Here is a 12,238-nt window from a genome sequence, read left to right as displayed (position 1 = left end):
GAATTGCCAAGTCTAACCTCCTACCTTATGCAGAAATATCTTTTTAAATATATCTGACAGGCAATTAGAGGTGGCTTAAATACCTTTAATGATGGGAAGTTCATCACTGAGTATGCAGCTGACTCCCATATCTTTTTTCTTTTTTTTTTTGAGACAAGAGTTTCGCTCTTGTTTCCCAGGCTGGAGTGCAATGGTGCGATCTCGGCTCACCGCAACCTCCGCCTCCTGGGTTCAGGCAATTCTCCTGCCTCAGCCTCCTGAGTAGCTGGGACTACAGGCACACACCACCATGCCCAGCTAATTTTTTGTATTTTTAGTAGAGACGGGGTTTCACCATGTTGACCAGGACGGTCTCGATCTCTTAACCTCGTAATCCACCCACCTCGGCCTCCCAAAGTGCTAGGATTACAGGCTTGAGCCACCTCGCCCGGCCTTCCCATATCTTTATGTAAGTTCTGGTATTAGAAAGTTTCCAAATGTTGAGACAAAATCATTTTCCTACAGCTTTCACCTCTGGCTTGCTTCCCTGGTCTGCTCACTGGAATAACTTTTTTCCTGCACTCTGGAACAACTCTGCACTCTCTTGAGCAAAACAGACTTCTCTGAACTAAATATTCTCAGTTCTGTTGATTATTTTTCCCCGTAACGCCTATAGAATCTTCCCTATTTAGGTGGTCCTCGCTGGACATACTCTATAGTTTGTTAATGTTTCTAAAGTTCCAGAGCCCAGGACTAAATACAATCTCTAAATGGACTCTGATAAGCTTAAAAACTGGAGAGTATTCTTTTCATAAGTAGAACTTTTATTTTACGTTAGAAGAATATTATACTTCCATTAATTCAGTCTAGGATTAAGTATTCTATCATCTGTACCATATAACATACTACTTAAAAGAATGCGGTTAAAGACAAAAATATACTCAGACATACTCTGTTTCCAAAAATTTAGTCCTTTTGAGTAAATCTGTAAAGCTAATAGGGGCTACCACTGGGAACCAGGGGCTAAAAAAAATAACTTCCTTCGCTGGAAAACAGTAATTCACACAAGCTCACCTGAGTACTCCTACTTCATTTTTGAAGGCTTGTAACTGCTGAGGTGTGGGTGCTGTCACATTCAACATTTTGACTGCCACATCACCTAAAAGGCAATTGTTATTCCAAGTGTCATTTCAATTTTTAAAATGTAAAAGTATAAAACATTCTTGGATATTTTCACTAATTATCATAGTCCTAACTCCATACCATTATTAAATCATAAATAACTTACACTTTAATGATCTAAACTCTATTAATTTTCTAAGGCTAAAAACTCAACTAACAATGATATTCGTGTACTAGTATTTCAAAATGTCAATCCAAAAAATAGCTAACCTTGTTTGTTACATGGAAATTCAGTGAAACAGATTAAGTACCCATGGTATTTTCCAAATTATTTGATAATATTAAATTACATTTACTAGGCTTAATACTTCTTTATTAACTGAAACTAAAGTAATGTTGAAACTACAAGTAACAGGCCATATGGAGCTTTGCTTAAAAGTAGGACACTATAAAACTTTTTAATCAGAGTAGTTAAATTTTTTTCAAATTTATGGAGTACTTAGGATGCTTTGGATTAGGAAAATGACTAAAATTGTCACTAAAATAAAAAAACACTTTATGTGAAACAGCTGCAACTCTCAACATTGTCAGTAGGTGTTTAAATTAGTACAACTACTTTGTAACACTGTTGGCAGCATTACTAAAACTGGACATATGAATATCCTGTGGTCTCACAATTCTCTCCTAGGTACATACCCAGCAATGGACACATTCACCAAAAGATAAATACTAAAAATGTTTACAGCACCAGCATCCACAAAAGCCCCAAACTGGAAAGGATCCAATTGCAACAGATGAAATAAGAAATCATGATATAGTCACACAATGAAATACTATAAACAGAATGAATGACCTCCAATTACACACAACAATATAGATGAATCTTATAAACACTGTTGAGTGAAAGGGACCAACATGAAGAGCACACAACTATTTGATTCCTGTTGCAATCACAATGGTGGTTACCCTTGGTAGAGGGGTGACTGGCTGGAAGAGGACACAGGGGGATGTTTCTAGAGTGCTAGTAATGTTCTGCTTATTTTATTTTTTTAGAGATAAGAGTCTTGCTCTGTCACCCAGGCTGGACGGAGTACAGTAGTGTGATCATGGCTCACTGCAGTCACAGGCTCAAGCAATTCTCCCACCTCAGCCTCTTCGGTAGCTGGGACTACACGCATGTGTCACCGTGCCTGGCTAATGTATGTGCACTTTTATGCACAGGCTGAGTATCCCTCATCTGAAATGCTTGGGACCAGAAGTGTCTCAAACTTCAAATTTTTTCTGATTTTGGAATCCTTTGATTATACTTACCCTTAATTCAAATCTGAAATCCTCCAGAAGCATTTCCTTTGAGCGTCATGTCAATGCTCAGAAAGTTTTGGATTCTGGATTAAAGACACGCAGCCTGGCCAGGCGTGGTGGCTCATGCCTGTAATCCCAGTACTTTGGAAGGCCGAGGCAGGTGGATCACCTGAGGTGAAGAGTTTGAGAGCAGCCTGGCCAATACGGCAAAACCTCATCTCTACTAAAAATGCAAAAATTAGCCAGGCATGATTGTGCATGCCTATAATCCCAGCTACTTGGGAAGCTGAGGTAGGAGAACTACTTGAACCTGGGAGGCAGGGGTTGCAGTGCACTGAGATCATGCTACTGCACTCCAGCCTGGGTGATAGAGTGAAGGGAGGGAAGAAAGAAGAGAGAGAGAGAGAGAGAGAGAGAGAGAGAGAGAGAGCGCGAGCATAAGAGAGAGAGAGAGGGTGGGGGGAGTGAGGGAGGGGGAGGCAGGGACGAAGAGAGGGAGGGAAGGAAAGAAACTCAACCTGTATGTATATTAAATTTTAATAAGTTAAATCAACACTGATTTTTCTCAGAGTAATACAGTGCTTATTCTATTGTTTGTATCCTAAAATACTGCACAGCACTTAAATGTTTAAAATCATTTTGAAGGTATAAAAAAATTCCGTTAAAAGTGACAATATACTAATGTATACCTTATTAGGCTTTTACCTGAATGCAGTGTCAATATTTATGAGTATCTGTGAAAAGACAGCTTAAGAAGACACATACTAAAATACTGTCATATAAAAAATTATGTTATACATTTCCATGAGCTCCATAATATGGCATATTATACATATTGCTTTGTAAAATTTCATATACCAAAGACACCTTTCTATATATCAATAAATAGCTCTACTATGCCATTTTCTTTATCAATAAAGACACCTTTCTATATCAATAATTAGCCCCACTAACGCAATTTTAACTCCTACATAATCATATATAGAGGTATCAATTTATCTAATTATCTATTAGTTGGAAACATGTTCATTTTTATTTTTCACTAATATTAAATCTTTGATGAAAATATGTTAATTACTCTAAATACAATCCAATTTAAAAAGCTTTTGTGTCCAACTGAGAGGCAAATAATGATTTCTATTTTTTGAATTTGCAATTTTTTTGTTAACTAGTGAGGCTGAACATTTTATATATGTTTACTGGCCACTTATATTTCTCCCTTTAGTAAGTACATTTTTTGTTGTTGTTGTTGAGACAGAATTTCACTCTGTTGCCAGGCTGGAGTGCAGTGGCGGATTCTTGGCTCACTGCAACCTTTACTTCCCAAGTTCAAGTGATTCTCCTGCCTCAGCCTCCCAAGTAGCTGGGACTACAGATGCTTGATACCACGACCAGCTACTTTTTGTATTTTTATTAGAGATGGGTTTTTCACCATGTTGCCCAGGCTGGTCTCGAACTCCTGACCTCAGGTGATTTGCCCACCTCGGCCTTCCAAAGTGCTGGGATTACAGGTGTGAGTCACTGCACCTGGCTAGGAGGTACACTTTTAATATGTTTACTTGTGATAATACAAATAATCAGCTGAAAGACTTCTAAAAGAAAAAAAGGTCTTTTTGAGGACTAGCTAACCTGGAGGATTTCCTTTTTAAAAATTATTACTGTAATATAAAAATAGGAGTCCTGACTGCTGTGAACAGTTTTTATTCCCATAATTTTTGTTAGAAACATTGGGAGGATACCCGAATCTAATCAAAATAGCTTACTGATGCAAACAGTGAATATTTCCTTTGATTTTTTTTTTTAATAAAAGTTGTTTAACACATCCTATTATGATCTGTCACAATGTCACCATATTACATACATACCATGCCACTTTCCCTTGTAGACTGTTCCAAATGATCCAGATCCAATTCTTTGTCCCACTGTAATCTGCCCATCAGGAATTTCCCAATCATCACTTGAGTCCCGTCTACCAAGTGTTTTCTTGATAAAAATAGTACAAAAATCAAGTCAAACCAAACAAAAAAAGAAAAACTTCTTTCACCCTAAGTATATTACCTTATGCCTGACAGGAATATAGGAAGAGATACCCTGAAAAAAACAACATTCTGGAGGAACAATAGTTAAAAGTCTGACTCTTAAAATAGAAAACTTAAAGATTGAAGTCAGTATTAGTTTAGGAACAATTTATTAAAAAATAGAAATTATTTATGGAGTATGAACAGGAATGTATATTACTGAAATAAGTAAAATGTTTTTATCATCTGGAAGACTGTAAGGAGCAAGTTAAGTGCTGCTATATTTGTAGTTTTGACTCCAAATCACAAAAAATTTAAGTTAACCTATGGTAACTATTGACAATTTATCTAAGTACTCTTTTTCAATCAGTGCTAAACGTCTTCATGTGTCTTATCTAATTCAGTCTTTACAAAAAAAAAAATTTAACCTATAAAATTACTTTGGTAGGTTAAAAGATCCACTTATTCAACAATTAGTAGCAATACTGTGACTAAAAACTATTCATTTTTTAATTGTATTTTTTATTTTACTTTAAATTCTGGGATACATGTGCAGAACATGAAGGTTTGTTACACAGGTGTACATGTGCCATGGTGAATTCATTTTGCAGCAGAAGGGAAGAATGTCTTTCAGTAGATATCTGAATTCTTGAGTAGCCTTTTCATGCCTTCTAATACTAGCTTTCTCTCTAACAGCACTACTGTTACTCTTCCAAAACTGCCTTTTACTAAACTATATTACAGATGAGAGCAAAAAGCAGTCCTATGGAAATATACTTTAAGCAAAAAACTATCAGCTTTTAAATTTTTTTTGATTATGGGAATTCTGTGTCACATATGGACATAATATATCTAAAGGATAATATTACATTTGGCTATGACTTCTAAGAAGAAAGTACCTAGAGAAAAAACGATATCATATACTCTCACCATTCGATTCCTATCTTCGGAGGATGAAGATGACTTCCTTTCTCGCTGAGGTCCTGGAGATTTCTGTAAGGCTTTCACGTTAGTGAGTGAGCCAGGTAATGAGGCAGGAGGTGTGGCAGACAAACCTGTGGTTGATCCTAAATTAGTGACAAGAAAAATGTATCCGTTAAGGAGGAGCAAGTACATTAATTTATAAGGGGCAGAAGGTGGGGGATATTTAGACTTAATTTTAATTCTACTGCATGTTTAAATATACACCTTTTGGAAAGGATAGGCCAAAAAGGGATCTCATTTGGTGATTAGAACTGTAATTTCTTTTAGTTTTCTGGCCAATTTAATGACCTTCAAGATATCTGATGATAGACACATACTTTGTTTACTGATACAAAGTTTAGGAGAAAAACAGTCTCTCTAAAACAAGAGAAAAATACCAAAAAAAAAAACCTCCCAAGTTTGTTTCTTTGATAAAAAAATAAAAAAGCAAAATCAATGTAAAAGCCTACATAATAAGTAAACTTTTAATTAATTATTTTATATTACTTCAACAGCCAATCAACATTAAAAAAACCGAAACCCCAAATGAAAACATTTTCTAATAATGGCCATAATGCTGAAAATATCTGGCTTATTCATGAACCACTAAATTCAAATACAATCCTAAACTACGTGCTCTACTATTTAAGAGATATTGGTCAGTACCATTGGTTCCTGGAGGCTTACACTATTAAACAAAGATTATTTGTTACCTACAAAACAAAGTTAACGTAAATAAGGCCAAGCATATTTCTCAAGACTTTCTGAAAAATCTCTGTTTTTGTAAGTGAGAGCTTTGTAAGTAAGTGCTATGGCCTCTCAGCCAAGTTACTATAAATACAAATATTCTATAGGTCGAGCGAGCCTGAGGAATATACTCTTTGGAAGTGATCTCAGTTGGCAGGGTTGCATACCTTTCTCATAGCAAACATCCTGAGTGAAGGTATAGTAGCACCTGGTTCAGGGCAGTGACTCTTACTGAGGCCTGAGTACAGCTGAGTAGGACTGAGATGTCCAGTTAATAGTTCTATACACAGAACAACAAAATGACCTCAAGAAAATGTTTTTTAAAAAATAATTGCTACTCTTAAGGAAAAAAAGGGCCACTTTCTTTTATCTTTCAGCTAACAAGGGTACCAATAACCACATTTAAATGTTAAATTTGTAGAAAATTTTTTTACCATTATTACATCATATTGTATCACCATGTGGAATTTTCATGATCTCATATGCAATTTTCTGAAATAAAATGGTACCCAGAATATCTATTAAGTAGAACACAATCCATTTTCTACCTTCCACTGATAATTTTCAACATTATAAAGGCTTAACTGCTTGAGGCTTCATAGTTATGATCTACTAGGTAGTTTTATTGTATTACTTAATTTAATTGTATTACTCACTACTGTATGACTTCCATCCCATTCTATGGATTTTCTGAGAAACAGCAGGGCTGAGAGAGCAAAATCTAAGACATCATTACTAAATTCAGAATAAATAACAGATGCTAACTAGCAAGAGTCAGTAATTATAAATCTTTAAAAACATTTATAGCAACACATTTGTCCCAATTTTGACTTAGGTTTTTTTTTTGGAGACAGAGTCTCGCTAGGTCACCAGGCTGGAGTGCAGTGGCACAATCTCGGCTCACTGCAACCTCTGCCTCCCAGGTTCAAGCGATTCTCCAGCATCAGCCTCACAAGGAGCTTGGGATTACAGGCACTCACCACCATGCCCAGCTAATTTTTTTTTTTTTTGTATTTTTGTAGAGATGGTGTTTCACCATGCGGGCAAGGCTGGTCTCAAACTCCTGACCTCAGGTGATCTGCCCGCCTCGGCCTCCCAAAGTGCTAGGATTATGGGTGTGAGTCACCGCACCTGGCCTGATCTAAGTTTTTATAAATCAGTTTAACTACTAAATAAAACATGGCAAAATGAAATGGGAGAATGAAATTATACTGCAAACTTTCTTCTATTAGGACATAATTAAAGGAAAAATCCTCAAATTTCTGAAGTACACTAAAATATCTAAAATATGTTATAAATCTTTTTTTTTTTTTTTTTTTTTTTTAACAGCTCCCTACCTTTGACAAAAATATACACATCCCATATTGGGGGAAAGAAAAACCCAAAAAACACTGCTGGTATTACAGAATCTCAAAAAAGGCCAAAAGCCTAATAAAATATCATAATAGAAGTTTCCATTGACATTTTAATTTTTTTAAAAACCACAAAATTATTAACAAATTATTAAGTCATCAAGAATAATCACTTAAATGCATTAAAATCAAAGGAATCCAGTAAGCTCTTCCCCACCCACCTTATTTATTCCCACCCACTAAGTTTAAGAAATTATCAAGATCAATTAGTAATAAAATAGCAAAAAACAAGATGGAAATCTCAGGTCAGTATTTTCTTGTTTAAACAATTTATGACAGACAGCATACAGAAAGCTTGTGGCAGTGAGTATGTGTGAGAAGCACATTCAGAGCATTCCAGCCAGGCCAAGCAGAAATTTAGTACTGAAAACTTTCACACTTACAAACACACGTTGTGAGGGTGAGGCACAAAAAGCATCTGTAGTTGTATATTTAGTATGCTTTGGGTGAAAACAAGAAAGAAGAGCCCAACTACCTCTGAACACTGGGCCAGGCTCAAAATCAAACACTATTTCACTGGGGACAGAATGTAGGAGGGGACTGGGAGTCCGGGATTGGTATTTCCGAAGACAGCGCATCAGCTGGTTCAAAGGGGCTGTTAGAAGAGAAAGAGAGGGGCAGGCAAACACAGGAAGACAGACACACAGAAGAAATGAAAGAAGTCATGGGGAATAAACAAGATGAATCGAAGCCTGCTTCATAAAATAATCTGGACCAAAAAAATCTGCTCATTTTCACAAAATCCCAATGATTTTTTAAAAAAGTGACTCATGAAAAGGACAAGAAATGCCACTTGATTTTAGGTACCAAGCAGGCTGTGTTTAGGACTAAGTTAATTTTGTGATGTTAACATGATGGCAACATTTAAATGCTGGATGTATTAGGAGGCAAAATTATCAAAAGCAACAGCTATTAAGACATATGAAAGTCAAACTGGCAGCAACATTAATTGGCAGGTTCATGAAAAAACAAACAGAAAAAAAAAGCCTGTTTAACTATGTGCTATCATCAATATCAAGTCCAGTGTATAGAATGCAGGCTGATTATTATTTTGGTTGCTTCATGGGTATACAGAAACATAACAAAAGAAGGCTTATAACAATGTTTACTCAATATAAAATATTGTTGAGACTGGGCTTAGATATTTTGAAGATGAAGGTTACAGTTAAGAGATCAACTCTAAGCATGATAAGCAGTTATTACATGTCTTCCTTACTAGACAGAAGACAGCAGATAAGGTAAGTATAAAGAACATCCTAAGAAAACATCAAGATAGTCTCCAATTATCACCTCTTATAAGAGGGCAAATGGGCTTTGCCATTATGGGTCTGTGCTATAAAATGTACATTTAAAACATTTCCAGAAAGTTGAAAGGAAGTGTTGATAATATCTCACAAACCCCTCTTCAGAATGACTTAGCAAAGTAAAGTTTTATCTGATTCTAAACTCAGTCTTTAAGTATCAGTGGAGCCTCACAAAGGAAATTTATCAACAATAGCTTTGGAGATGGTTAGAAGGATCTCTCCTTGGTAAGATATTTTAAAACTGTAGTCTATGGCCATACCATACTGAGGGTACTCAATCTTGTCTGATATTGGAAGATATTTTAAAATGTAGATAGTACATTTAAGACTACTTTTTATGTCCATCTTCTCTACTCACGTTATAAATCAGTTAATGTTTTATTAAAGATAAATGACAAATACTATAGAAAAACAAAAAAATTTGGGGTTTCTCTACACATTTTTCTCTGTGTCTGTGTGTCATGAAAGAGGCAAGTATAAAGGAGATAAGCAGCAAAGCAATTGCATTTTCCCTGAGTTTTAAAAGAAAACTGAAATCACTACTTACCTCCATCACCACGAAATCCTTGGTCTCTAATCAAGTCCTACAAATAAATAGTAATGTGTATTTATTCAAAGCATATAGTCAGAAAGTAGTTATAACACTGAATTTTCCACTAACATGAACAGAATTATTTAAATAATTACAACAACATGTCTTATAACGAGTACATAAAACAATTTGGACTTACCTAGTAAACATAAAATCTAAATTTTGACGCACTTGCCAATGTAAATCTATAATGAAAGAATTATTAGTCCTGATCAAATCTTGAAATCCATTTCAGGCCATTTAAAACCAATGGCTTCCATTATCCTCAGCAAACTAACAGAGGAGCAGAAAACCAAATACCACGTTTTCTCACTTTAAGTGGGAGCTGAATGATGAGAACATTTGGACATGTTGAGGGGAACACACACTGGGGCCTGTTGGAAGGTGGGTGGTGAAAGGAGGGACAGCATCAGAAAGAACAGCTAATGGATGCTGTGCTTCATACCTAGGTAATGGAATGATCTGTGCAGCAAACTGCCGTGGCCCACACTGACCTATGTAACAAACCTGCACATCCTGCACATGTACCCCTGAACTTTGGAAATAAATGTTTTAAAAAATGGTTTCATCAGTCCAGTCCTTAAGTTTGTTCTTTTTTTTTTTTTTGACTGAGTGGCTCTATTGCCCAGGCTGGAGTACAGTGACAAGATGTTGGCTTGTTGCAACCTCAGCCTCCTAAGTTCAAGTGATCCTCCTGCCTTAGTGCCATGAGTACCTGCGAACTACAGGCACATGCCACCATGCCCGGCTAATCTTTGTATTTTTTGTAGAGGTGGGGTTTTACCATGTTGGCCAGGCTGGTCTTGAACTCCTGACCTCAGGTGATCTATCTACCTTGGCCTTCCAAAGTGCTGGGATTACAGGCATGGGCCACTGTGCCTGGTCACTAAAATTTGTCTTTATTATTAAAATATAGCTCTTTATGGGACAGGAATGGTGGCTCATGCCTGTAATCTCAGCACGATGGGAGGCAGGCAGATCACGAGGTCAGGAGTTTGAGACCAGCCTGGCCAACATGGTGAAACCCATCTCTACTAAAAATACAAAAATTAGCTGAGTATGGTGGCAAACATCTGTAATCCTAGCTACTCAGGAGGCAAAGGCAGGAGAATTGCTTGAACCCAGGAGGCAGAGGTTGCAGTGTGTCGAGATTGTGCCACTGTACTGCAGCCTGGGTGACAGAGCAAGACTCCATCACAGGGAAAAAAAAATACATATATATATAATATATATGTATATATAATATATATATTTATATGTAGTATATAAATACATATTTAATATATAATTTAGCATTTATATAATATATATATATATATATATATATATATATATATATATATATCTATCTATCTTTATAATAACGTTGGTAGCAGGGACAGTCTCTACTGGTAATGCAATTTGGGCCTTGATAGCTAGAACTTGCATTAGCCTGTTTATTTAGTTTAACTTAAATACGAGGGATTGAATGGCCCCAAAGGTCTCTAAGTAGTCTTTGCAAATAGACAACTTTTTGTTTAGAGGCAAAAGCAAATTCTTTAAAGATTTATTTCTATTATGCTCAATGTATCACATAAAGCCTTCAACATTTTCTACAGAATAATCAAATACATACCTGAAAACAAGGTGGTAGGAGTTATGTGGTTACCAACAAATAAAAATCCTAGTGATGTCATTAAATTTTCCATTCTTGAGAGCTTACAATCTCATTGGAAGTAAGATGTACACATTGGAAGATGGAAGTAAGTGAAAATCAAATAATTTAAGAATAACTGCATAAGAATATAATAAAAGAGATGCCAAAGTTTGTTGCTTAGTTGATTAGCAACTCAGTGATACGGGTTATAAGATTTTTAGGGCTATGAATGGTAACTATAGGACTTGGTCACTAGTAAAGCAGTCAAATAATTACTCTGACTTGGGGTTTAAGAGACAGATAGGCATGTAGAAAGGCAAAGCAGAGTCTTAGATGGAAGGAACTACAGGAGAAAGGCCGTATCCCTTTCTTTGTTGTTGTATCAGCTCTGAAATTCCCTACAAGTATGGATTAACCAAATTTTGCTTTCTCCACTCTTACAAGTTACTGCTGGTAACAAGATAAACTTAAGATTCTTCAATTTCGAATGTGTTCTTAAAGCTCCCTGACAATATTTTCTACTCATTCTAGGTTACGAAAGTTCTTTTAACATTTGAAAACTGGATATTCCAAACTTTTTTTCCACTCTTTTGTAGTCCCTTCCCTTCATTACAATAGAGAAAATAAAAGCCATCAAACAACTTTCCTACTCTAACATCTATATTTACATATTAATATTAGTTATAATTTCTCAATTCTTACTATATACCAGGCATAATAAGCAATTCAAACCACTATAGAAGGTAGACACTGCTAGCCCCAGTGTTAAATAATTTGACCAACATCACACAGTCTGTAAACAGTTACAGAGCAAGCTATGTCTATCTTTAATTCTTCACAGTCTCTGAGAGAATTTCCAAGTTCAAGGAATTTTATTACATCAATTATTCTCTCTTTTGTTATCTTCAACTTCTCTTCAGTTGGCTTTTTCCTCTCCAGTTCCAAATAAACTAATGTCTCTTACATTAAAAACAACTATTCCTTGGCTAGGCACAGTGGCTCACGCCTGTAATCCCGACACTTTGGGAGGCTGAGGCTGGTGGTGGATCACTTGAGGTCAAGAGTTCAGGACCAGCCTGGCCAACATGGCAAAACTCTGTCCCTACTAAAAATACAAAAATTGGCTGGGCATGGTGGTTCACGTCAGCAATCCCAGCACTTTG

At 36.1% G+C, this 12,238-nt stretch overlaps 1 protein-coding gene across 9 annotated transcripts in view; it reads right to left on the bottom strand.

Annotated features, from left to right (window-relative positions):
- BRAF (B-Raf proto-oncogene, serine/threonine kinase) overlaps window positions 1-12,238 on the bottom strand; it is a 207,442-nt gene that overhangs the window by 56,033 nt on the left and 139,171 nt on the right. For 7 of the 9 annotated variants that reach the window (XM_074378994.1, XM_010340390.3, XM_010340391.3 and 4 more), the window contains 4 exons: window positions 9,395-9,431; window positions 5,352-5,488; window positions 4,269-4,386; window positions 1,054-1,138 (listed from right to left, as the gene is read on the bottom strand). In XM_074378994.1, the coding sequence (XP_074235095.1) occupies window positions 1,054-1,138; window positions 4,269-4,386; window positions 5,352-5,488; window positions 9,395-9,431 (377 nt within the window). Of the gene's footprint in view, window positions 1-1,053; window positions 1,139-4,268; window positions 4,387-5,351; window positions 5,489-8,018; window positions 8,139-9,394; window positions 9,432-12,238 lie in introns of all 9 variants that reach the window. The other 2 variants (XM_039472551.2, XM_074378999.1) reach the window with 1 other exon arrangement.

This window comes from Saimiri boliviensis, chromosome 10 (assembly GCF_048565385.1).
Source record: "Saimiri boliviensis isolate mSaiBol1 chromosome 10, mSaiBol1.pri, whole genome shotgun sequence".
Classification (NCBI taxonomy): domain Eukaryota; kingdom Metazoa; phylum Chordata; class Mammalia; order Primates; family Cebidae; genus Saimiri; species Saimiri boliviensis.
Note: the sequence above shows the minus strand (reverse complement) of the source record. Positions and strands in the feature narration are given on the sequence as shown.